This window comes from Gymnogyps californianus, chromosome 14, assembly GCF_018139145.2.
Source record: "Gymnogyps californianus isolate 813 chromosome 14, ASM1813914v2, whole genome shotgun sequence".
Classification (NCBI taxonomy): Eukaryota; Metazoa; Chordata; class Aves; order Accipitriformes; family Cathartidae; genus Gymnogyps; species Gymnogyps californianus.
The window spans coordinates 12,722,080-12,749,733 of record NC_059484.1 but is presented as its reverse complement, the minus strand read 5'-3'; the positions used below and the strand labels follow the sequence as shown (position 1 = coordinate 12,749,733).

The window sequence follows — 27,654 nt, the reverse complement described above, 5'->3', positions numbered from 1 at the left end:
AGATGCAAACTTACTGTAAAAAAAAAAGTAATGCCAGTACTAGCTATGGAAGAGCTCAAAGTGCATGACTAAAGCAGCACTGGGGTTGAAAGGGGGAAATGGAAGGAAAACAAGGGAAATTGAGTAATGCCAGAAGAAAGAAGAAGGTGCAGTTAAACCCGTGTAAGTACAGAAACATGCTCGATTTCTAAAACCCTCCTGCAGTAAAGTTATTGTTCTCAGCAACTAGGAGAAAGCTCTTTTACAAATGCCAAGATGAGATCTAATGGCACAAAGCGTTCCAAAACAAAGTATCTTTAAGCCGCGTTTAATTCAGCAACAAATGTAAACTTCAAGGAAAAAAAAAAAAAAAAAACTGTTGTATAGTTTGGCATCATTCCAGGTCACTTAAAAATAACCATTTCTAAAAAGGTGGAAATACAGTTTTATTCTTCCTTTCCCATGTTTTCTATGGCCCTCATTCCATGCCCTACCCATGATTCCTGTGACCTTTGCAACAAAAAAATAATTTACGTCCAGATGTGAAGGGAAAAAGTGACTAGCTTGATTGCCAAGACTTCCTGTGATTGATATAAGTTTAATATCCGAGGACACTTTCAGACACCAGGGGGGGCTCTCTGATTAGTTTATACTGGGCAGCTTCCAGGGAATCGTGCTGGATTGCATGGACACAGTCCGCTTTGGAAACAAATGGACAAACAGTCAAGACTGACAGAAAGTATCTTTGCAGTCAGTGTTTAAAACGCCCTGTTATCTGCGAGACTACATTTGGATTTACCCCAAATCGTTAACTGAAACCCTGCACAACTGGAATCTTGTGACAAGCACATTTACAGAAACTTTTGACATGGACAAAGACATTAAACACAAGTGTATTTTGAAAGTTACATCCAAAATAAAGGCACAGCAAATAAATGGGTTGACATTACCATTACAAATTGTTGCACTCTTTTCTGTTTGTGTCTTACATATCTTTTAAGTCTATTAAATCAGACTAGTGTCAACAGATGATTTTTACTCTTTATTGTACCCCTTAAAAGTTATTTCAGTATAGTTTCTTTAAAAAAAACCCAAAACTGTTCAGAAAAGCCAAGAGAGGGCACTGTCACATCTCTATGAAACAGCAAGCATGGTGACAATGAGCAAAATGTTAGCTTTTAATTTCTTGCAAGAGAACGCTCAACTTTACATGTTTGTATCTACAATTTATAGCAACTTTGAATAGGTAGCTCAAGTCTGAGACTAAATTTGTCCACATTGCTACTGAAAAGCCAGTGGGTAATAGTTATAAATATCTGATCACCTCCAACTTCAGACAATAAGACACACTTCCTCTTCAAAAAAAAAGCTAAGGTTTTACATGCTTTTATAAACTTTATTTTAATGTATTTTGAAACTGAATAGATGTACCATAGATTAAATACCCCCAAAATACTACTTTGTCCACAATTTTGTCTGCATTTTTCACAGAAAAATCTTTCAAAGAATTCAGCCAATTGTAAACAGCATCAAATTTTGTTCTAAGTTACATTTTGAGATTTGTAAATTTGAGATAAAGCTGTCTTCTGGATCCAGGTGCCATATCCTATAGTGTGCTAAAAAAACAGAAAACGAGCAAGAAGGGGAGAGGAGAGGGATGTGAGGGGTGAGAGGAAGTATTGCATGGCCCTCAAATGTATAATTTGAGGTAAAAATAATGTTTAGTTGCTGTTAGGGAGAGCAAGCAGACAAGCAAGAGGGGACAAGAAGTTCTGCACCTACCCATATAAAACTAAGGGGATCAGAGAAGCTACCAAGGTCCAGCCAAAAAGTTTACCAAGTATCTGCCACTTCAACCTTTACAGTTACAACAGTCTGAAAAGCACTTTAGCTTTCAGACATAAGAGGATAAAAATCCTACAGGTCTGAGATTGTCCTCTGAGCACTATTCTTTGAAACACAGAAATGAAAGATATCTTGCGAATGGCCTGCTTGAAAATAAAGCTTTACAGACTGAAGGAACACTTCACAGGATGACACACAAAAAAGGCATACTTTAAGAGGGGTCCCGTCTTCCCCTTCCCTTATCAGGGATACTGAATGTAACCCACAATGTGTACATAAATATACACTAACACTAGTGAGTGACAAATATATCTGTAGAAAACTTCTATTTGTGTTTGATTTCCACATACTCCAGTATAAGGCTCTAATAGATGTATTTTGGCTACTCTGCTCAGGCTTCTGACCTTACATAGTAATACATGAATCAAGCTACTAATGCTCAGGACAATATTAGTGAGGATGAGGTGTACTCTGCTCTCAGTAACGTATTAGCACTTCTTCAGTGTTTTTTCCATAGAATAGCCACAAAATAAATACTGAAAAAGAAAGCTCTCCTCTTCCAGATTAAGAAAAAAAAATAAAAAAAAACCCCACTTTTATGCCAGGAAAGTAAAATCGTTGTATTTCCACCCAACATTCTATTAAAAAACTAAATAATCACAACGTCATGAATTGAAATGTTTGTTTCAGAGTGAAGATTTTTCATGGCTCAGGACCACAAGGTGTTCTCTACAGATTCATATGCTGTAACTGAAGACAGCTCAATTATCTGTTAGGACATTATCATCACTTATAAAATATTACACAACTGTAACTATACTGCTTCTAGTAATAGCTTCCAAGTGGTAACATTACAACCAGCTTTGTTGTGCCTGAACTAGTCATCCCACATCAGTCACCGCTGGTTCCACACTGAAAAAAAACCCCAAACCTAAATCTCTCTATATCATATCCCTTGAACCAGGAACACTTTGGAAACATGGATGTGGAAACATAAGTCTCTGAACATAGTCAGCAACAGAAAGGGAAGGAGTCTATTTTCTCAGCTAATCTCTAAAATTAACCACCAAACTCTAAGGTTAACCCTCAAACAACATTTCATAACAATGATTTACATATACTACCAGCAAATCTGCTAAAGAAAAAGGTGCAACAATTTTTGTCTTTGTTCACTTGATTCAAGACTTGAGTTAGAACCCGGGATGCAGCATATAGCACTAGCAAGAGTAAATAGTTCAATGCCCATGGTCTTCCCAAAAGAATGCCACACAGTTAGATATTTCCACTTCATGCTGCCCAGCATCTCCTGTATCTTCCAGACTTACTCCATGGTCAGTGGTGTTCTGTTCCCTCATCACCCTGACAATACATACAAGTGCATGAAATCACAACTCATAAACTAAGTTTACAGTTCACTGCTAGATTTTGGGAGCAATGTTCTTTTGAAGGAAGTATTCCTAAGATAAGCATTCATCAAGAAAGGAGCAGAGAGCTACATCTCACAAAGTTTCAGATCTTCAAATGACAAGTAAAACTTCGCATTTCGTATTAATGCTCAAATAGCACCAGTCTTAAACATGCAGAAACCTTTAAATAGCATGTGCATAGGAAACCTGCAATAGAGAAAATAAGTGCCATGAGAAAAGAAGGTATTTATACATTAAAGGTAATGAAAGAATAATAAATATCTATCCATCCATCCATCCAGAATGGAACTTACTTTAAAACATATTAAGGAGTCAGAAAGCCTAACAGATCTCAGTCAATGTTTCTGCACAAACTTAAAAGTCTTGAATATGCCCTGGGGCAAGAGTCAGACCACTCCATTAAAATCACCATTAGGATTAGAGTTGCTATTGATGTGTAGGGTGTCACTGAGGACACAGGTACAATTCTGGACATTAGATCCACAGAAGATTTGTGAAATGCCATGTCTAATCTTGTGAAAACTAAAATAAACAGAAGTCACAGAGAGGGTACATTACAACAGTTTCTTTATAGTGATGATAAAGGTATTGGATTGGACAGGGTAAGCCTAATTAGAAACACTTCTCAAACCTCTGGGAAGCTGCCCACTGTGCTGAGGGACTGAGCAGCAGGAACAAGAAACCTGGTTACACAGTTAAATTTTTTTTTTTTTCAATGTACATTTCAAACCAATTACAATATCATGTATACACGGGACTCCTATGTGCATAATATTATGCCTTTAACTATTACTCCAAGGACATCACTGGATTATGCACCTTCTGTTTTCCTTTTTTTAATTTTACAACTGGGAACACTAAAATACTAAAAGCTGAGATGAGAAACTTTCTACATTTTACCACCATTAACAGTTTCCAATATGACACCATTCTGCAAATATCTGTTTAAAGCCTAAATACAGAAGAAAAAAATGCAAGCGTTACACACATGTATGTCTATCATACATATAGTTTGAACATTAATGCTATTGAAACAAATAGCAACAGTAACGAAATCATACTTTTTAAAAAAAAAATCAGTCTCTTAGAGGGGGAGGGGTCTGGATGAACAGAGGACAACAGAAGTTCTGTTACTGTACAGCACTATGTAGTGTGGTACCGAAGTCTAGCAAGAAACAAATATTTTAACCTTTTGTTATTTAAGATGCCAAAACAGACACAACATAATTTTATCTTTTAAATAACTGTGTTTAGCATTATCCTTTCAACAGGCAGTCTCATATACTAATACTTTAATCTCATTCTTTCTGTAATTGTTAGCAGCTTCTTTATTTTTAGAAAGACTTCTCTACATTTCCTATGACTTTCACAGTGAATAAAAGCAAAGCAAACTTTAAATATGGTCCATGACAGAACAATGTTACTGAATCAGAATAAAATCTCATCACCTCGCTTGGTGATATAGCAAAGGAGATCGTTACAGTAACAGTCTCTAAAGTCCACGTGGACAAAACCCAGAAAGAATACACTTGCACAGCTCTATGCTGTGCTTCTTGGATTTAAAAATGAATAGATTGCATTGTCCAACCAGAAAGGACCATAAATGGCATCTCAAAAATTAATAGTTAAGAAACCATTAAATTACAGCATAAGGAAAGTCTGCTTTAACTGAATAAGGAAGAACATACGCAGCTGGTTCATTTATTCATCTTGCATACCTCCATCTAAACATCTCTACGATTTTTATGGAAAGGCACATAGATAAGAACAGGAGTGCTTTCTCATATGGATGGTTTGTTACCAGCATGGTGGTAGCTTCAACATAAACCTCTGAACAAAGGCAACAGTAACTTACATCGGGAGGCTGAGCTAATGCTCTGCTCCTACAGCTGAAGTGCTGGCTTTGTCTTCCAGCAGCTTATTTTCTCCTAACAGTTGGGTTGTCTGCTCCCTTTCAGCTGAGAAGCTAGCAGTCTTCCACTATAAGACAAGATAGGGACCCACTAGCTATTGTTCATCTGATCCATGGCGCATGTTTTAGGAATACTATCCAAACACAATAGCAGCAATTTATTTTCAGATTTCCCAAAAATCAGTACAGGGGCTGACAACTTAAGGGAAAAAAATAAGTATAATGTAGCTTTGCTTTTAGACATTTGAGACTGCATCCATATTTGTTTTTTAAAAACAGAATGAACAAATGCACTATAAAATAATATGAGCAACGTGAACATTCAACATCTGGAGAAGAGATAAGGCAGACCCTAGTAACATTTTCACAATACACAGTTATCTGAAAGACCCCCACCCACAGACACACATGCATTTAAGATGAAGTCTTTGGAGGGAAGGGAACACACCATCTTATCCCCACCATTCATCTTCTACGAGTCATACATCTAAACTATTTTTAGTATCTAGATTAAAAGGTTCCTGTAAAGCAGGATTGGAAAGAGATGGAAACATTCCTGAGAATGTTAAAAAGTTATTTTCATATTAAATGATCCATTTTTAAACTGTGTGCAGAAGTTAGTTTCAACTACTGAGAGTACATAGTAAATAAAAAAGCTAAACAACTTGTCCGAGTACAGGATATATCTCCCCTACTCCCAGGTGTGGGAATCTTGGCATCTATTAAATTGTTAATTAGTTTCCAGAAACATTTTTTCCAATTAAAAAAATCATTTAATACTTATCCATCTGGGCATGAAATACTTTCAACAGAGCATTTGAACTGGTGAGCTAAAAAAGAAACGATCCGATCCGCACAGCATCACCTCCCAAACCACTCGGGGCCAGCACCTCGCAAAAAGGGGCATCATATATTAACTCCATTTACTTCTGTTAGCATCGCTTCCTTCAGGCTCTGAGGGATTAAAGCTGATCACTGGTCCAAACTTGTGTCCCAAGAAACTGGAAGGATTTAAGACAAAGTCAAACCAAAAGCTGCATTTCAGCACCAGATTTCACTGCTCTGTGACAGTCTGTTACTACCTTAGAAAGCTCAACATGCAGACTGGTTCACAGAGGACAGAAAGAAGACATCATTTATCCACCTGTTTTCCCAAACAATATAATGGACATCCAGGAATTTATGTACCTAATGTTACTAACAATTATTCAGAGCAAAAGATATTAATCGCCTTCAAAATAAAGATAGTGCTGCTCTTCCCCTCAGTGAACTCATATATTCAATCCCAGCCAACATCTCTCTCCTTGCTTGGTGAAGACAAACTAACTAAAAAACATGTAACAAACTTAATGCATTTTCATTTTGTTCCTGTCAGTAATGTCACTTTTGTTATAAAACATGCAGCTTAGATTTAGAGCCTTACAGATGAAACATATGGATACCAAATATGAAGCCAGCAGTCCACGTTCAAAGAAGAAACAGATGGGTAGCCATCTGCCAAAATGCCTGGTGAAATACCTCAGGTTACACAGAGGTAACAGCGCAACATTAGCTGATACTTGACCGTTTGAAGTTACTTATTTTTATGCCACTCCTCAGAAGCATTACAAATATGACACTAATCAATTTAGTACATGAATACCAGGTATTATTACAGACCTTCTATGCAAGTTGCAATTATGCTCTTTCTGACCAATGATACCATCTTCATTACAGTACAGTAGGATCTGAAATACATTTTCAGCTTTTCAAGTTAACAGTTTCATAATTTATGTGGCAGATGTGCAAGGCAAACTGCACAGAAAGAGATAAGCCAAGAAAAACATCCTGATGGCCACAAATGAATTATGGACTTGTGGGAGGAAGGAACTATAAAGCTATTTCCTGTGCCTTACAACTTCTAATCACAAAAGACTACCAAGTAAACAAGATAACCGAAAATCCACCACACACACTTTCAAAAAGAACAGTGACTTTAAGAATTAAATTGAAGCCTGTTAGAGAACTCAGAAGATCTCCCACTTATAGAAGCCACCACTGCACATTGCTGAAGTCTTCCTTTTCAAAGCTTCCCCTCCTCTCAAAAGTTACCCAATTGCAGCTTGCTATATTCTTAATGTTTTTGTAATTGCTATGCTACAGCTGAAGTAGTTTTTACAGATGTTGGAAACATGAGGCAACTAATTACATGGTAGTTTTAAAGCATATTTGTGCAAGGAACGAACATTTCCCCCCCCCAAGTTGATTTAAGACTGATTTCATCTCTCCTACTGCAGATTCCCTGCAGTATGTGTTAATACTTTCATATTCTTATACAAAACCATCCCTTGTGGTTTACACCAACAGATACATGGCTGCTTTAAATATCTTAATTTGTCAATAGTTGCAGAGTGGCAGTATGTGGCGGTAAATAACTTCTCAAACTCACTGAGGATTTTGCCATGTTACTACTAACTGATTGTGGTTTTGTATCACCTCTATATAAGTATTTCTTCATCTAAAGCCCAGGCCCATTTCTTTATTTCCCCATTCTTTATGGGATGTTTTAGTTCCAAACACTCACCCCAACATTCTTCAGTTAGCATCCTCTAATCTTCAACGATTAGACTATCTTCACTTCAAATACACATTTCCGCAGTTCCATTTTTAAAGGCTTAGTAAGTGTTGTTGTTTTGCTTATTATACTTCATTCAAAAAACCTTCTTCAAAAGGTGACTTACCAAAATAAAGGTTATACTCCAGCAAGTAGAATGAATCAAAATACCTCTTTTAACTTACATTGTAAGAACACCACAACAGTATTTCCATTGTTTTTCAGTATTAGTTTTTAGGTTACATTTTTTAGTTCAAATTTTAGTTGAAATTAGAGTACAATTACACCAAAACCATTCTTGTGACAAATCTGATTAATCTTAAGCATGAAAACCAATTTCACAAACAAGTGGAAAAAAGCTGCCTTTCAGGCAACATTTGACACTTCGGTGGGACAGTTACATGCTAAAACAGCAACTCTGTTTTTGATTCAGACAGAAAGGCGACACTGTTACTGCCCTTTGCAAGTTTTCAGTCTCCTTGCACCTATGTGAGCATACATCTGGCATATCAGATTGAAGTCACTGCTTCTTAGCTCCTGTTCCTGTGGATTTAATTGCTTTTAAAGTTCAATATACTATATGTAAACAATAGCGGCCATACAGTCAAAAAAGAAGTAGAACTACAAAACTTGGATAACCTTTTGTAAGTGCAGAACTAAAGAGATTTCCATATGTATGCTGTAATCGTATGACTAGATTTATTTTTGCTCAGTCCTCAGACTTACTTTGCTACTCTGTTCCTTACACTTCAGATTTTTTTTCTTCTGTAACAAACAAGCTGCAACAATTTTAAAAATATTTTTTAGAGTTAACTACATTTCTTTACAGAATTCAGTCAGATCGCACTTCCTCCTTCAAGACTCAGCAAGAGCCACTACGTATTTTCCATCAAGTGCTGCATCTTTAATTTTTCCATATTTGTGATCCAAGCAGGTAACATGACTTATACTGAAAACAAATGTTTAACCAAGTAGGACAAAGAGCAAGAGAAATCTAATTAAAAACACACTTTCTGTACAGTGCTTTTATATGAATAAAATACCAGCACAAAAAAGTCAATCCCAATAAGCACTGCTAGACAATTATAACATAAAGCTAAAATTTAAATACATTATTTGGGGAGTGAGGGACTGAAACACTCTTCACCATAGCTTAAGCCCTCCAATCAACTGTGTTTCTTTGTACTTTGTTGCATTCATATAACTTTAAGAGTAACTTTCCCTGAAAATAACAAGCTCATTTGAGGTGTTCCTAACGTGTTGCATAAGCCACATTCTGAATAAGGTATTTAGTGCTACTTCCTCCTTTGTATGCACAAAGTATTAAGATACCACATTCAAGCCCACAGCTCAAGTACTTTAAGTGTGTACAGAAACCTTCAACAGATAAAGCAACTCACAAGTACTCCCAGTCAGTGAGCTTTCAGGATTGGGGCACAATATGTTAACGTTGAGAGAGAAGTATTTACAAGGAGAATGAGGTCTTATCCTTCTTTCAAAGCAAGAAATAAAAGTGGTAAAAATTTTCAGAGGACAAGCAAGTTGTAGTTACGCTCAACATGAGGCAACAGTAAGCTTTGAAGCTGTGTCACTTCAACCCACTTGCGTACGTCAGACCTCCTATTTTTGACATAAAAAATTTTGAGAGTGACTTTGGATGGAGGAGGAAGATGGGGAGGAAAAAAAAGAAACCAAAAAACCAGCCTCACAGTAAAAAGAATACTCTTAACAGTAGCTATGACACTCCAAACCCTCCAGAATGTTGCATAATGACCTCTGTACTTAATGTGTCTCCTACTGCCAAAACAACCTTAAGTTTTCAGTGTCAAAAGAGCTGTGTCATTAGTGCTTTAACATGATCTCCAAAAGATACCGCTCCTTTGATAAGCCCCCCTCACCTCTAAGGCTTCTGCAATTCTGCGCTCTTTCTAACTGTTCACTCACTATTCATGTGAAATGTGTTCACCAGAAAACTTCATACTAGGGTTTTCCGACACCATAAAGAGCATGTAACAGTTCTAAGTTTACACTAATGCAACAACTGGTCAAGGAAATCTCCTGATGCTATACATGCTTGAAGTATATTAGCTGAATAGTTACAGATAATAGATTTTACTCTGAAAAGCAGGAACACTGGCAGGTAGTTACTACACCTATGAATGGCGCAGACCTATTCAGTGTTACTAATCACACTGAATTCTAAATAATCCAAACTTTCCTTACTCAAAGAATTGTTTCAAATATTTGTTAACTGACAGAGTATTTGATGTGGACAGAAGAATGCACATGCAATAATATCGGGTTTAATATTGCCAAAAAACACACACCCCCAACATTAATGGACCATGCTTAATGATCCTTGTAGTTTCAGCTATCCCTTCATTGCAATCTGAGTGCCATTAAAACATTGCCCTAATTCCAAATTTCTTACAAATTAAGCATTACTCTAAACACATGCTAACTGTTCCACTAGGGAGGGCTGATTAAAGTTTAAACAATGCAGGCGCTGAAGCTTTTAACACACAAACTGCTCATTCTCTGCTACTATATAATCACTTTGGCACTGTGACATCCCATGCACCCCTGTACTTCGCAATATTAATAATCTTCTGCAATCTTTTTGAGACAAGTAAACCTGAGTACAGATAACTCCTCTAAGCCAACAGTAAGCACCTGTTAGAAGCTCTTCTCTGATCAGATCCATAGGCAAGGTACAGGTAAGGTTACCAGATCTGTCTGGAGTCCTGCTCTGAAAGCACTACCCTTGTTTCGTCCAGCCCGTCCGAGGGCTCTAATTCCTGCCAGCTCCTCTCCCTGCCTCTTCAGGCTCAAGGCAACCAGAGTCAGACAACAGCATCCCAACCGCACATAAACCATACATGTCAAAACACACTCAACTTTTACAACACAAGTTGCACTCTATCCCTAACACCCAGACTAGCTTTGAAGGGCTTGCAGTTTCCTTCTACCTTCAACTACAGAGCTACAACTCTGTACAGCTTCACATTGCATCTGTGACATAGCAAAGCATTAACGTCTTATTACCTAAGAAAGTCTGAGATGTGTATCTCATCAACAACAGAATCTAGAAGTATGGTCCAAGTAGCAGCTGAAGCAACTAAACAAGAAAACCTTCAACTGCTGTTTTCAGCCTTGTGTCCTGGAAAATGTCTTAAGACTGAGGCAGAAGCTGCACTGCACTTTTCAGAGTAGGAGAAAGGAAGAGAAAGCAACAGTTTACACAAAGTTATCAAATTGCAGGCTCATAACCAGTTGTTTTCCTTCATTTATTCAAGTGTCTTTCAGTGGAATTGCTATGCAGCAGGTATTCAGTAGGAGAGACACTTGAGACTACTACCTTCATCTTTGTTTTTCTGAAGTGAACCGCATTATCATTTACTGATCTTATTTCTAAACACACTGGAATTAATTCTATAGTTGCTGTTTGCAAAAAACCCACAACCTCAACATCAGATTTCAGGCCTTTTATTCCCTGAAAATAATTAAAATAAAATCAGAAAATGAATACTGATGTCACTACAGAGAAGCTGATCAGCTTTTCTTCTCAAAATCGGTTCCTTACAGTCTGCTTGCTTACTATTCGAAGTTGAAAGCAAACTATTCCACTATTCTATGCAGTTCTACAATACCTGCTACACTCAATAGCTCTAATGCACCTGCAGCGTTTCCTTTCATATCTAATACTGAAATCCAATCCAGAAAAGACCATTACATCTGTCAGACAATTTAAGCAAGATGCTGTCTTTAAGTAAGACTACACGGAGTATGTCTGGATGCAAGAACCTTATTTCTTGACTCTACTACACACACCCATAAGAGGAACACAATCAAGGCCCTTTAAACTTGTGTTTCAGTGTCTCCAAGAGTATCTCCCTTTTCCTAGGAAGGAAGCTATTCAAAAACTAAGCCCTTCCCTGCACCTTGCCTTGCTAACAAGCAAGAACAAGAAATTCAACATCTTATAAATTAAAGTGCAATTAAGACTTCGCAGTCTCCCAGCGAGTACTTTCTACTTCTTTAGCATAAGCAGGGCTGTGCAAGGGGAAACCTGTTCAGTATTGTAATCTCTGATGGTGTCAAAAGACGCCTATTATATTTTATAAAAAAGTAAAGGCAAGTATGCAGTGGTAATTCTGCAGAATAAACTGTGAGTATCCAACAGTTTACAGCTAGGAGCAAAGAATTCAGGGGATTTCCTGCTATGCCTTCACCTTTTGCCAGTGCTCCTTCAGCATCTAGTGGCCCTAAAGGCGCTCTCTGACTTCTTGCTTCCAATTTCTTTTGAACTAGGTTGTATGCCTTTCACAAGTTGTTCTTCAAATTTGCTCACCTGTCTCATTTTTATTTTTACATCAAAATGACCAGAACTCTAAACTTTGCAGTTTCTTCAAGTGGACATTTCAGCTTTCTGAAATACATGTTTTTGCTTTGAATTATTTCCTTAACCCTCTTCACCAATGATGTTTCTTTTTCATCACTGTCTTTGAGAAGTGATAACAGTTTTGTTACGAGGCACCAATATAGGATTTTTGTTATCTCCACATCACTTGCAAGGATTCCATTCCTCAGCATGCCCATGAAATATTAAAAAAAATTTTAAAATTCCTAATTTTTATGTAAGCAACCTTTTTTAAAAATGCACCCAAAAATATTTTTCCTTTATGCTTCTGTTGCTCACAAAAAAATTTTTTCTTATGTTCACTATTACAGAGTGGCTCTGAAAGTAATATCCTGAACTAGAATCAATACATGGCTCAGGATCAGGTCAAGGCTTACCACTTCAGTCTTCTTCACTAGCTCTTTGGTGAACCAATCACTGATCATCTAAATGTGTACTGTTCTCAGTATAAGATGCTGATGCAATGTGTATCTAACCTACGTAGGATACATGAAGTGACCCATTGGTGTCATGTTTCCTGCCCACATCGCCTCTCCACCATCCACATGGGGTGGGAGGATAACAAGCAATACAGTGCTCTTCCTGTTCTTGCTCTGCCCTCATGCCTTCAGTCCTGAATTTTCAGTTCATTGGGACTGACTGATCAACATAGTTTGCTTGTTAATTTGGTCTGAAAAAGTTTTCTTGAGCGTATTGCTCATTCGTTCAGCTGTACCTGTGTTATTGTGTGCTTGGCCTATAACGGCGTCCTGCTAACCACACTGTTTTAAAATGGGACCCTGACAGAACATTCATCCAAAATTTTCTGATATTCCAGGTTCCACCTTATTCTTCAGTCTTCTAAAATCTGTCTTGTACCAAGACAGATGCCCTTTGTAACAGATGTACATCTCATACAATAGACCTATAAGAACTATTTTTCCCTTCACCAACTGGAGGCCTTCCTCCCATTAAATTAGCGGTCATCTCCTAATCAAGTTAATTTAGTATAATCATAATGAAGTTATGCTGACAACCAGTTCTGACAATCAACCGTTTCCCCACTATTTCTTCTGTAACATCTTATTACGTGGGATAAGTACACCATATATAATCAAAAGCACAAAACAGTTCAAATAATACACGAATTATAGATGAGGCTCATGGCACATGAAACAATAATGAAATACTGTAGAAGGGCTGCACAACGCACTTTGTGTCACTCATGGTATTTCTACTGGCAGAAATAGTAAAGTGTTTTTTTCCCCCAAAACCATTAGGAAACACAGGGCTGTCATACCTTCTCAGTCCACTTTCATTTGATATATTCTAGCTGATCTTCATTTTAGTATTCTGTAAAGAGCTCTTACTGTTCCAGAGAGCTGAGCCAGAACCAGAGAATGGCTGAGGCTGGGAGGGAGCTCTTGTGAGCCCCTAGCCTGCCCACTCTGCTCAAGCAGGCTCAACAGGAGCAGGTTGCCCAGGACCACATCTAGACAGGTTCTGAATATCACCAAGGATGGAGTCCCCACAGTGTTTCTGGACAACCTGCTCTGGTGTTTGACCACCCTCACAGTAAAAAAGTGTTTTCTTCTGTCCAGATGCAAATTGATGTGTTTTAATTTGTGCCCACTGCCTCCTGTCCTGTCAAGTTTTATCACTGTTTACTGTGTCTTCCAGGACTATTACTGGGATATGTTTTAGTCCTGTTTGCCATAAACAAGTCTTTGATTTCAGGTGGTTCTTTAGAAAGACAAAACTGAAGTTTCTCACTAAACCATGCCAGAATAATTACTACAAGGAAAAGGAAAAAAGTGCATGAGGAAAGCAAACCTCACTGTTCCAAGAACACATTGGGGAAAAAAATACTTGCACAGGATTTAAATCAATTCAAGTGCAGTTCCTAGGAATGGCACAATTACTTAGTTTTCAGCTTATTATACTGCAGCCAGTAAATTAACCAAAAAAATTGTTTAAAAAAAAACCTAATCTTTTCCTAGTTCAGATTGTTCATCCTTTAATAAACCTGAATTACTATGTTTCTTTCCTGCTACAAGTATATCTAAGAATAAAAAGCAGTCATCATAATCCTAAATAGACTAAATTAGCTTAATACCTATTTTATTTTGTCATTCAATTCTCTATGAAGGCAGGTCACAACCCAGAAATCCTTCTACTACTGTATTAAGCAGTTGGACAAAGTAACTTTGGCTAATAGTTAATGGCAAAGTGTCCTTGTACAGCTATTCACAGCAGAGTATCCAAAAATGGGCACAAGCAGTAAGAACACACCATTCAGAATAAGTGAAGTATTACGATATCAACGTTATATTAACATTCATTATTTCATCAAAATTTTCAGATTGGTATCTCACATTAAATAAAAAGGGTAACTTGGCAAACTAAAAAACCACAAGTTCACAAACATGCATTTTTACTCAAAGCAATCATTCTTTTGTGGAATGAGTCTGGCAAATTACATACAAATTAACTTTCAAAATGCCAAGCCATGTTTATTTGTGGAGGATAATGATGTTTCCTCTCCTTTCATAGGTATCATTTGTTAAACTGGTTCCTCCAGGAGATCAAGTAACTCTTATGTCCTAAAAAGGTAACAAGAGCTGTTCCATTTGCCTCGGAGCCCCAGTTTCTAGTTCCTGTCCACATACAGATGATATTTCAAATTACACTGTGTATTTACAACAAACCAATTTCACTATGGTTCAATATAGGAACTGTTTATTTATTTCCTCACTAATGGTAAGATTACTGGATTTTTATGATCTAATGTCTGCAGCTACAGAAGTTAGTTACAGTTACCGTGTAATTAGCAAAAACCTGACACTGGCAGTTTAAAGGCTAAGAGACTCCACTTTCCAATCAGAAGTCTTTTAGCACTATGTTTTCAAGCTGTCTCAAGAAATGCAATCATCTGTTTGGTAGCAAGGAGAGACAAACCACTGTGATAGAAGTTAACTCATTTAGACAATAAACACCTTTGGGGGGGGGGGGGGGGTGGTGTTCCAACCTCTCCTTGCATGATCATATGGAGGAATAGTTAAAATAATTAAATAATTGTCAAAACAAGGAGTAATTAAAGTGACAGCAATCATTAAGGTATCAGCTCTATTTGCAGATGTAAGTTACCAAGAACGTAATTTATTTTTCAGAAGATGCATCCACCCACTGCAACTCCAATAAAATTATCTAAGGTTATCAAAAGCCTTTTTCTTCTCTTTACATTCAAAATGGACTTAGAGAAACCTTCAACTGAGTAGTCTCACAGAACACAAAACACACACTTCACAAAAATCATAGGGTTGTATTTGTTTACTAAATATAAAGTTATGTCTTGAGAGGAAACACTGAACAGTCTGTAATGTACATTAGGATGCTTCTCAACAACTTGACAGGATCGGGAGAGCAACCAACAAGAAAAACAGTTATTGTTATGACTCAGAACGGAGCACAGAAAAAACCATACTCCCTAACTCCCAATAGGTCTCATTATTATTACAACAGATTAAAAAAAATGCAGGTCAGTCTCATTAAACAAGTTGAATATATATTAATATTTCTAATTGAATCCCAAATGAACCAGTTAATATCTGTTAAGCATGTAGTCAATATTTAACTGGTTAGGATAGGACACACTATTTGGATGAGGGGAGGGAAGAGTACAACAGCTTTGAGTTAGTTTCCTTAAAACACAAATACACACTAACAATACTGGTGTTGTCACATCAGTTTCATTTTTAGTGGCAAACCAAACACATCTTAAAAGATTTAATCTTTTTAATATTTTAAGATTTAAACTTTTAAAATAACAGTCTACATAGAATACCACTCTCAGTGCTCAGTAATAACTGCAATATATACCACCAGTATTTCTAATACAATTAGCTGCACTTTTAAACTGAATTGAAAGCATCTCATATGAAGATTTGTTGGTTCCTGAGATCATTTCCAGCCTGAATCATTCAAAGTAGCACTATACAAGACACACAACTACATTTCAATCTATATCCTTTCTCCGAAATTTGGGACCTGAGAGTGGAACCAGAAATACTGATGCATATCCACCAACACAACAGTGATACAAACATAGACAGGTTAGCGCAGGAGCTTGAAGTACTGATATATAAAACAGAAGAGCAACCTCAAGAAATTTAAACTTAGAACTTAAATTTGTGATCTTTTAGAGCAGTTTTGCAGCAAACAAACAACTAACAGTGCAGTTTCAAATAATAAAGTTATGTATTATCATCGAAAAAGGGTCCCAGCCTGTCTTCCTGTTCTTTCCCCTATCAACACAAGTGCTTGTGGTGCCATAAGCAGCTGCTTATGCAGCACGCTGCCAAATCAGTTATGAACCCTAAAAGCTTGTGGGTTTTTTTAGCTGTATCAGCAAGATAGCACAAGCAAATACTGAACTACACAACAGCAGCATAAGGAAGGCAAAGACAGTGAATGGCCAGGTATAAAAGTGGGACATTCTCTTTTAGTGGAAGAATAATCTTAGAGTTCCTCAACCTGCTTGCGAAACCACATGCTAAGGGTGTACTTCAAGCACTAAACCTGTACCTTGCCCTCCTTTGCCCCCAGCCACTTATTCTTACCAAATATCACTCCTTCCTTTATGCCAGTACAAATATTTGCGTGACCATGCAGTTAACTATACCAGGGAACTGATCCAGTAGAGAATTAAATTGGCAAAAACAACTGGTTAGTCTGAGAGAGAGAGATTCTCTCATCAAGCAGAAAGTATGCTAGTGCCAGCAAAAGGGAGAGAGAAGTGTGCAGTCTGTGGCAGACGGAAGGCTGTAAAACCTCTTTTACCATCAGCCTACGCTTACACTGACTGTGAAACTACAACCTAAGATTTCATGGCTTAGGCTGTGTTTTCATATTTGTGATAGTGCTGATGGCGTTTGAGACTTCAGAGCGACTACAAGGGGAGACTCAGCCATGTGTTCCTGTGTCCTCCACTTACACTAGCTTTAACGGTCCCTCTCCTCTCCCCTTCCCTTCCCTCCCATCTCAACACTGCTTCCTCAGATGTCTGACACAAACACTTGTGCAGTTGTATGGCAAACAAGTCTATGGAACCAATCTGACTTAAAAACAAAAAACCTACAAAGTCCTTTTGGGAGAGAGACAAAGGAAGAGAGAAAGCTTCCAACTGGATCTGTTCCTCTATCCAGTTCACTGCACAGCAACCCAAACCACCATACTTAACACAGCACACGACGCAAGAATAAATAAGTAATGAATACTTTTTCTAACAGTGTTATTGAAAAAATACTCAGAGAACCACAGCCTACACAGCTTTCTGGAAAGAACAGAACTACCAACTTGTAACAATTTCACATGACCTTATCTTAACAGACACTTGTACCTTAAAAAATAAAGTACACCCCAGTTAGAATCAGTTCTTATTTTTCAGAGAGGCAGAATAGGAGTGTTTTGTCATGAAAGGGTTATGCTCTCCTACACAATTGCTCTTTCTAAACAGACTACCAAGCATCCTTAAAAGAAAGTTTTAGCTATACTACAGCTGTTTATTCCAAATGGAACAGGTAAATAAAGCTCATGCTCCAAACTGAAAGACAACTGCAGCTGTCAAACTTTGTCTATAACTGGGCCCATATTTGACCAATGTCAGTAAGATCCAGCACACTATAAGGAGCTGGAAAAAGACCAATCACAAAACTGAATACTTTATCCACTTGGTACATTTGCTACTAATTTAGTTTTTGATTTTCCTACCCTATATCAGTTTTGCCTTATGAATAAAAAAATTTGAGATAAGCATTTAAACTAAGTCTGTAAAACAGTCAACTTTAAACAGAAATTTATGCTATTGTACATCTTTGTTTTAGTAAAAAAGCAATTAAAGGGAGTAGCTGTCCTACTTTTTCCAAAACCAAGGAGTCTCAATTTCCCACCCCCCTTTTTTAAATACTGTCTTAATATTAGTTTGGAACACACAGTGGTAATTTGGAAGTTGAAGTTTCACATCAAGCACATGCCAGCAAAGTATTTGGAACATACTTGAAGCAACAGGTCACGTTCTGCATGTTGGAGATCAGTATCCCAGCTTCAAATGGGACTTCTTGTATTATGACTTATGGACAAGCTGTATCCTAAACTTCAGAATAAATCAATGACAGAAATTCCAAAAGTTCCAGAATGAAGCACATGACTCTTAAGATCACCACATTTTTGTATTCTACACCTACCATCCTACGAGACAATGCTTCACTCATTCTCCAACATCTCTTCTTTCTGTTTTTACAAAAGCTTATCGTCTTCACATAAATACAGAAATTCATTTAAAACTTGAAATGAATGGAGGCAGATATGAGATACAAGAATCAGATTAGAATTTCAAGACTGCATTTTAGGACAACTGCAATGCTTAGACTTGCACCTTGAAATAGGCAAGTCTGAGGAGAGAAAGCAGTAGTGTGTTCCACATTTGCACACTGCTTTGGAAGTAATTATACCTTGTATATGAAATAATTATGCAAATCAGCTAATATTTTATAATACACTAGCTGGCAACACAACCAAGAGGAATTAGCACAGAACTGAGTTAAGCACCTTGATCCTTTTGACCACAGTTGCACACAGCAATGTCGGTAAGGCTCTTACCTTTGATCAGCTTCATTTACTTCCCAAGCAGAAGCCTGGTTTTACTTCTGTCAAAGCAATGCAAAGCTATGTTTTAAAAATACTTCAAGGACGTAGAAGTTATCACACATACACACATCATTTAGATTCCCTGAAAATACATAAGGCCAACACCTTAGCTAGCCTTATGCAACGCAATACAAACTACTGTTAGCTTCCATAGGGTGTAAAATGGCAATAATACATTTGAAAGAGCACTAACAAAAGCACCACTTGAAGGAGTGTGCTGATGAAACTTGTGTGTTTGGTCACAACTACCTTATGCTAACTCTTAATATATACTTCAGCTTGTAATATTTGCCTACTTTTGATTACGCCACCAGTTGAATATTCAAACAGGAGAATGACATATCTACGTACATGAGATAACAGAGCATAATACTTTCAAAGATGCTTATCACCAATACTAAATTACATGGCCCAAAGACTTTAACCATTTTTATTACTTACTAAAACCAGCAACTTTTTGGAAATTTTTTAAAGGAAGGAGGAAAGCCCTAAGAAATAAGTGTTGTGACAAGTGCTTGGCAGACACAGCCACGCACTGCTGCAGAGCCAAATGACATGTTCAAATACAGTCTTTCCCACTGCATTCCCAGGACTATTTCTTCTCTCTCTCACTCTCTGAGAGGAGAGTCCTTATAGGGCTGGGATAATAATCATCACCTTGCTTGTAATAATGATACAAAATGCTGTTCTTAAAGCAGTTATCAGCAGGACATCTCTTAAGCAGCAATAGGAGGATAACGCATGCAGTGAGGGTTAACTGTCCCTTACATAAAACGATGGAAGTGTTCACTGCTCTGAAGATCTTGCTTAGGCAAAGCAAAATAAATCTTAAATATAAAGAAAACTAAATGACCCTGGAACTGGAGCAAGGGAGTTTACGGGAAGGTCAGATAGCAATGGACTAGTGTTAGTTATTTACCCTTTCGCTGGATATATCATACGATGGATCATTTACCATAATACCTGCTATTACTAAACCAGCAAACAGCAGTTCTTTACAGAAGAGCTCAGTAGTCTGGGTGGACAAATCCATGAACCATAACAAAATTGCCCGTAAACAAGAACAATTACAGGCACATTAAAAAAAAAAGTAGTTAGGCAAGAGGATTTAAAACCGCCAGCTGAGTATACGTAGGATCCTGCTTATATGTTGGTCAAACATGAATATACTACAGGCAATGAGCAACTGAAAGTTAACTGTAAGCCACGTAATTGTAGGGTACATTACTGGTATGCATTTACCATATTAATAAGTATAATGCAGACATAGCATGAGCTAGCAGACAACAATATGAGACTGGAAGTCAGCAAATCTAGAGTTGTAACTGTTATCAACTGAGTGACTTGGTTTACTTAACACAATTATCTTTTTAGTTTTCCTCATCTGTGAAGTAGGGGTAGTCCAGAAACCTCTACTCCTCAGCTGACATCCAAGGTCTAATTTACATGCCATGCTTTAGGCTACAGCTAGGAATTGCAATGAAAATCGAAGCAGTAATTCACTCTATTTTACCAATAATTTACCCTTCTCTTTACGTCTTGTACAATTAGAAGCACTAAAGAAAACATGCTGTTTATTAACTAAAAGAACTTCTCCGCTACCTAGTTGTAATGGAGCTGATGACAGCAGCTCCTTTAATCCTTCCTTTTCCACTAACACTAAAAATCCTTCCTCCTTGCATAGATGTAACATCAGAACAAATAATAGAGGACCCTAGTGCCTAACTCTACAAAAATTCTCAAGTGTTATAAATGCTTCCAGCGTTTAGTATCCGTACAAGCATTACAATCAGTTCTAAACAATTTGCTCTCCATTTAAAAACAGCTTAAAATATTACATACTTGGGAAATTCATCGAGCTTGCAACATGTATGAAAACATAGCTCTGTAATGCTTCAACTCCCACTCTACAACATGAGGGAGTGCAAATACTTTGCTGCTGGGTCACTAGAAAGGCGTGTGGCTAAGAGCAGTACTAGCAAAGCAGTTAGGACTCAGCTAGGTGGACAAACAACTGAACTGGATGGGGCATGCAAAAAACAGGAGGATGATGGCTTTCATATTCCTAATACTGGCAAGAAATTCACAGGCTCTGTCCTCTTCTTTTTAAGTATACATCCAAGAAGCTCAAAAACTTGGTGACAACTATCTCGCCCACCTTAACTAATTCAAATGAACATCTGGATTACACCATCCTTACTACATACAGATCTGTCACCTTCACCAAATTTTTAATTAGACTGCTTCTTACCCTTTGATGTGTGGGAGGTGCTTAAAATGAGCTCTCACATTCTGGTCATGCATGTAGAAGATGACAAAAGCTAAGAATGGCAATGAAATTTTAAAGAAAGTGGCTGTAAAGTCTCATCACATTGTGACACAGGGAGTGATCTCATCTCAATGGGTCCAAAGATCTTCCATCCTGCTTACTGCATGTCCTACATGTCTGTGACAGAAACTAGTTAGCAAAAACGTTAAGTTACGATGACATCTTAAGAGAGGAATTATTGGTATGAGGAGTCCAACTAGCCTCACTAACTATGTATGCACAAATGCTGTCTTCTGCTTTAAGCAGAAGAACTTTGTGCTAGGTTAACAACATACAGTAACATTTCAGGAAAATAAGAATCAGCAGATTCTGCTTCAAGAAAAGAGAATTCAACAAAACTAGAGAGAGATATGACGGCTTGGCTTTTGAACTTGGCCACAAGGCTAAGCTAATATCTTCCTGCTTCTGCCAAGCTAAAAATTGTTTTAACAAGGTTTCTTAATATTCCTTGTTTTCTTTTGAAAAAGCCATGGGGTTTTCTTTATAGAACTCCCCTAGAAATTACACAGGGAACACAAAGCACAACATATACTTGTCTAAGAAGATTAAAAAAGGAAGTTACCAAGTTGCGTAATACTCTAGATTTCCACAGCCAGGACTCCAGAACTATATCTCAGGGACTACAATACCTTTTGCCAGTTCTGTTATCACACAGTAGGGAGATACTTGGTTGGGTCCTTTGATGGTTTGATTATCAAAGTACAGATGCATCTATACCAATAAAAATACAACATTTCTCACATAAGCTGCTTCTACACAGTACTGGCCAGCCTGCAGATCCTTAGTTTCATGCAGCTCACAAGCAGTTCAAATGCAACACTTACCCTCAAGTTTCATCACAATTACAGGGCTGTTTCAGAGCAGGCATGGGGCAACCTGAACCCCGTGCTCTGGGAGCCACAGAACATCCAGGACTACTGTCACCAGGTCATCCAGAGACAAAGCTGCAAAACCCCCATCGTGCAACAGAGCAGCGGGATAGCTGGTGACCAGCACACTTCCCACCTGCCAAATGTTATTAGAGCTCACACTCGCACCAGCTACGTAAAGTATGCGATGTGTGCCTCTGTACTCTGTCATGTTAAGATGTTGGTATGCAGCTCATTAGGTCAGAAAAATTGGCCACCTCTTGCATATAATGCTTAGGCTACATATTTCTACCGCAGACCTAACCTAAGTCTATGACAAAACAGAATCTAACAAAAAGTCTACTATGTTACTTCAGGAGTGACTCAGAACTGCCACCTGACTCACTAACTTTGTATCAAGCACCACCCTGGACTTGAGCCATCAGAAACCTCTGCCATTTAAACTGAGTTTACTGTTATAGAGCAAACAAGTTGAGCACAGAGGGCCGCACTAATTTTCCAATTCTTTTGTTTACTTTCCAATTCAGTTTTGACCTACTGGGGAAAAAGAACCCATACAAGTGAACATCTAAAAAAGTTAATTTATTCATATAATAAAATAATGTGAAATAGAATTTATTCCAGAAGAAATAAGAAAAAGTAGACCTACACCTTCTAAACTACAAGCTAACCAGAAACTCAACAGAAACTCAATATAATTCCACACATTTGAAGAACTCTCGCACATATTGCGGTACCTAGGAAGAAACTGGAGGGTGGAAGTTTGACATTTATTTAGAAACTGCAAGAATAAAGCTTAGGACAAGCAAATTTTAGTAGGCACAGACAGGCTTTACTAGGTATTTGGTTTAAGCCCCAAACTTATTCACAATGCCTAGTTAGAAACAAGGTATTACTGTCCAATTGTAACTAATCAAGGCACTTAATGTAAGGGGGGGGGGAGTTATATTAGCAACTAAGAACAACGAGGTTAACAAAAGGGAGAACAAGACACATAACAAAGTATCTTGTCACATCTTAGAACAGTCTAAATCTAATACTCTATCACATAGTCCTCCTAAGTTTCATAAAAGGACCACCATTCAGCATCAAAAAAAACTGTGTTGTGCACAAAAGTATGCAGATCCATACTTCTGAGTTACTAGAAAATGCTACAACAGAAATAAAGGTGATTCTAGTGTGAAGAGAACTACAAAGCAGAATTGACCTAATGAACTTGATTGCTCAATTTCTGTCACACTGAAGAAAACATGAATACCAAATACTTCAATAATACTAAATACAAACTTGAATTTTTCCTGTGTATTTTGCAGTTGTTAACTTATTTTTAGGTTCTAAAACTTTGAAGAATTTTAATAGGTTACCATTTTTACTTAGTTTTTTTTTCTGTTAAAGTAGCCTGCAGACATTGAAAAAAAATTAATAGTAGCTTAACTATGTATCATCGCTTACTGAACTTCCACACACCCAAAAATCTGAAAATTGTTCAATAAAAAGTCCTCCACCCTGAAATATCTCTGACCTAACCAAGCTCTCAGCCACCTGAAGCCCAAATAAGGATAAAAAACCCAGATGAGTAAGTTGAAATTCTAAGATGATAAGTATCAGCTGAACATGGAACCAAGATGCAGAGCTAACCACCACAACAAAGTTATCAAAGTTCGAACTAGCAAAATTTCAAGCTATTTGCACATTTTCAAAATCCCCATATAATCATATTCCTTTTTTAAGGCAAGAAATAGAGTTTCTTGTTAAAGTTCAGTATGTTCGTGCCACAGCATCAGCAGTTATTTATGAGGCAGATAGCCTCTTCTGCAGAGAATTTTGTAAGTCATGGCCTTAAGACAGAAGACATTATGACAAATCTGCACCACACACAATAGGACTATTGATTTTGATGTCTCTAAATACTATTTACTCTGCAGGCTCCACTTCCCCCCTCCCCCCCTCTTTTCTTTTTTTAAATACACAATCTGCTTTATTTGGATAATGTTATTCCCAGAAACTGCAGTTTATTCAAAAACCATTTTTTTATTATTTGAAATGTCCACTTCTTGCACCTGTTTTGGAAATCAAATGTCTTTTCCAAACCAGATTTTGATGTACTGTTTGGCTTAATAACTTATGAAATATCCTTAAAAGCAAACATTTTTAAAACAGTGACAGTGTTATAATGCTACAGTGATCATTAATCCTACACAAATAAAGTACACAAGCAAAACTTAGAAAAACTTGATTTCCCTGAAAGTGTCCTTTTAGGTCCTGGAACTCAAGACAGGCCTACTTGGGTTGTCCTACTATATACCTCATTTGTCACATTATTAAAACTACTTTAGCAAGGCCTGACTTTGCATGCAAGAAGCTGTAAAAAGTAAACAACCTCCTCAGGAGAAGTCTTATTCACATTGGTTTTTAAATGTCATCTGATTCTTGGCCTAGAAAAGTCTCAGTCTGGTATACAGCACCATAAGCAAAATACTTGATAATCATGAATAAGCCACCATTGCTCTTCAGTTTGCTGTCTTTAAGCCTATATATAAAGTAGGCCAGTTTAAGAACTGTTTGGAGAAACAAAAATAAAAAATGTTCTAAATGGAACCTGTTCTTAAAGACTCGCCCTTGGACTTCTAAGGCTAGATACAACTATTAGTCCACATAATCTCATTTGGTATATACTAATCTACACACCTTCAGCCAGTTATTCCTCTGAGTAGTCCACAATTGATGGAAAAGTGCACCAAGTTTGCGCCTAAAGATTTATTATTTAAGGAGGTAAAACATAATCTTTGTTAAGTTCTTCACCATATCAAATTTTTCTCATGCCAAAAATAAAGGAGTGGCTGAGTAACAATAACGTCACATTCTCAACCTGCAACACGGTGATCATGATAACCAAGACCACAGCCAAGTTTGCAGTGGGAGGAGGTTCTAGTCAAGGAAATAAACTTGCAAATATCTGAGCTATTTAAGCGTTTCAGGGGTGGGATAGAGCATTTCACTCCTCTACCGTGCTCCACCTCTGAAAGGCCCAGGGGTGGTGAGTCAATGGCAGTTGCAGTAGGGACCTGTCGTTAGGGAGGAGGAAAACACTTAAAGAGCACGTAGCGACTTTGGAAGCACTCTGAAAATTTACTGCTGTACAGGTGGTTCTTTACTCCCTTCCTTCTTTGAGTGACTTGTCTGTTTCTCCCTAAGGGGCCATGGCAGGAGCCAATCCAGCAGAGACAGACTTTAAGGGCTCATGTACCAAAATGGGCACACACCCCCTAGGACCCTGGCAGAGAAGGGGGTATCCAAAGAAGAAGCACAGCTCGCCAAGAGCTGGAAGGGCCCAGATGAGCCCAAGAGGGGCGGGAAAGCAGCCAGCCATAATGGAAAGGCCACAGACTACCTGGAAAGCAGCCCCTGCCTCTCGGAGGGGCCAAAGCCCCGCCGGGAGGACGAGCAGGGGGCCACACCGGGCAGTCACTGAGGGAGCAGGGACGGAGGCGGGGAGCGGGAGCGGGGAAGGGGGTCAGCTGGGCACGGAGTGGGTGTGAGGCACCCACCTCAGCAGGGGGAGGGGCAGCGGCCATGTTGTGAGGGGGGCAGGGGGAGCACGGGCCCGGCTGTGGGGCCACGACCGAGCCGCCCCCAGCCCCCCGCCCCGCCCGCCCGCGCCCCGCCGTACTCACGCCTTGTCCACCAGCTCCCGCACTTTCCACATATTCAGCATGGCGCCGACCGCCTGGAGACCTCCCCGGCCTCGCTGCCCTCCGCCGCCGGCCCCAGGAGGCCCCGCTCGCCGCGCTCCGGGCAGCCGCCGCCGCGCCGCCGAGCCAGGCCCGCTCCGGCTCGCTGCCGCCTCTGCCAAGCGAGGGACGCGGCGCCGTTCCCGGAAATGGAGGGTCTCATAGCCGCGCGGCCTGCTGGGAGATGTAGTCTTCCCGCCGGCGGGGCGGGGAGGGGAGGCCGGGCCACCCCGCAAAGCCTGCTGGGAGCCGAGCGCCGGCCGGACGCGGAGCCTGCTGGGAATTTTAGTCTCCAGTGAGGGGCGCTGCCTCTGCGCGCAATGCCTGCTGGGAGTTGTAGTGCTGCGGCTTTCCCTGAGGGGGCAGGCGGGCGGCGGAGCGGGCGGAGCCTCGCCTCGCCTCGCCTCGCCTCGCCTCGCCTCGCCTCGCCTCGCCTCGCCGGGCCGCGTCGGGAGGGCTCCGTAGGCACTGTCACACAGCGGTGGAACCGAGGCTTTGTGCCCTTCTCGGCTTGGGGTGCAGGTACAGCCCGGCTCTGACCCGCCCTCACACCACTGCAGCATCTAGCCTGTGGTGAACTTCTTGACCTACAGCCAGGCGAGGCGCAGGAGGGAGAAAGGTCTACGCAAATAGCTGGTTAGAGCACAAAACACAGCTGTAAAACTCATGTCTGACTAGAATATAGTTTTATATCCAGCTTTTATTGTGAGAAACTCATTTAAGAGCAGCACTCTGTCTTTATGACAGCTTGTTTGATGATCATGGTGTACAGACTGCAGTGAACTTCGGGTGGACTTTCTGGATTCCTCCTGCAGGCCGAGACTGGGATTTCTGCAAGAAATGCGGCACAGGAAAGTGGATGAAAGGGCGCAGCATGTGCACTAAGGTAGCACAGTCCATTGGGGCACAGCACATGCAGGAACCTTGTCTCCACTTCTTAAGAAAGACCAAGGCAATTGACAAAAAGCCAAGGAACAATCACATACATTAAAGCTGCCTCAGGAGAACATTAACTGTTTTAACATACTTGTCAACAAGCATTGCAAGACTGTCTTCAAATATTGCCTATGCAGGGTATTGAACAGGAATCACAGCTCCCCCGGGTATAATGAAAACAGTGAAGTCAGTGAAGTGATGTTACAATTAGGATTGTCAGACAGTTTCATTACATACATTTACTTCTGTTCTCTATCAACTTGTTTTCGATGTGAGTTTTGAATGACCAGTCATGATGGGGGGATTTTCTTCTCAAGAGAAGTGGAAGTCTGTTGGCTATTTCTTTGCAAGTCACAGGACATGAACAGAGTGCCTGGGTATTATAGTTAGTCAATAATATATTCCTGAAGTGTATTTCTTGTTTGTGTGCTTGTGTCATAAATGAACATATTTTGCCTGAAGACAATATACGTCTGCAAACTTTTACCCAAAGACAACATATATCTGTAAACTTTTTGCCTTTTAGTTGTTTAGTCAGAGCAAGCAAAAACAGGCATGAGAAAGACCAGTTGCAACTACACTTACTGATCAAATAACAGTCACCTCTTTTAAAAGTTGGCGGTTCTTTGAACTATTTAGGAAAGCTAAACAGCTGATTGCCTGCCCATTTTCTGACATCCCATTATATCTTTTTACATAGGTACTTTCATGGCTTCAGTCTCCTGAACATCTCAGCGAAATCTATTTGAGTATAAGAACACCCTGAACGGATCATCAAATCCAGCATCCTCTCACTAACAGTAGTAAGTATTAGATGTTCATGTAAAGAATGTAAGAACTGGTGAATGTGGATGGATCAATCCCCAGGTACATCTTCCCCGTTTTCAGTTTTCTGTGGCTTAGGGACTTGGTTCTGGAGCGTTGGTAGT

At 39.0% G+C, this 27,654-nt stretch overlaps 1 protein-coding gene across 4 annotated transcripts in view; it reads right to left on the bottom strand.

Moving 5' to 3' along the window:
- Positions 1 to 25,932, bottom strand: part of CLINT1 (clathrin interactor 1) — a 55,082-nt gene extending 29,150 nt beyond the window's left edge. For 2 of the 4 annotated variants that reach the window (XM_050905225.1, XM_050905223.1), the window contains exon 1: positions 25,733 to 25,932. In XM_050905225.1, coding sequence (XP_050761182.1) covers positions 25,733 to 25,773 — 41 coding nt within the window. In that variant the 5' untranslated portion in view covers positions 25,774 to 25,932. Of the gene's footprint in view, positions 1 to 18,812; positions 18,846 to 25,732 lie in introns of those variants that run through there. The other 2 variants (XM_050905222.1, XM_050905224.1) reach the window with 2 other exon arrangements.
- Positions 25,933 to 27,654: the final 1,722 nt, after the last annotated feature.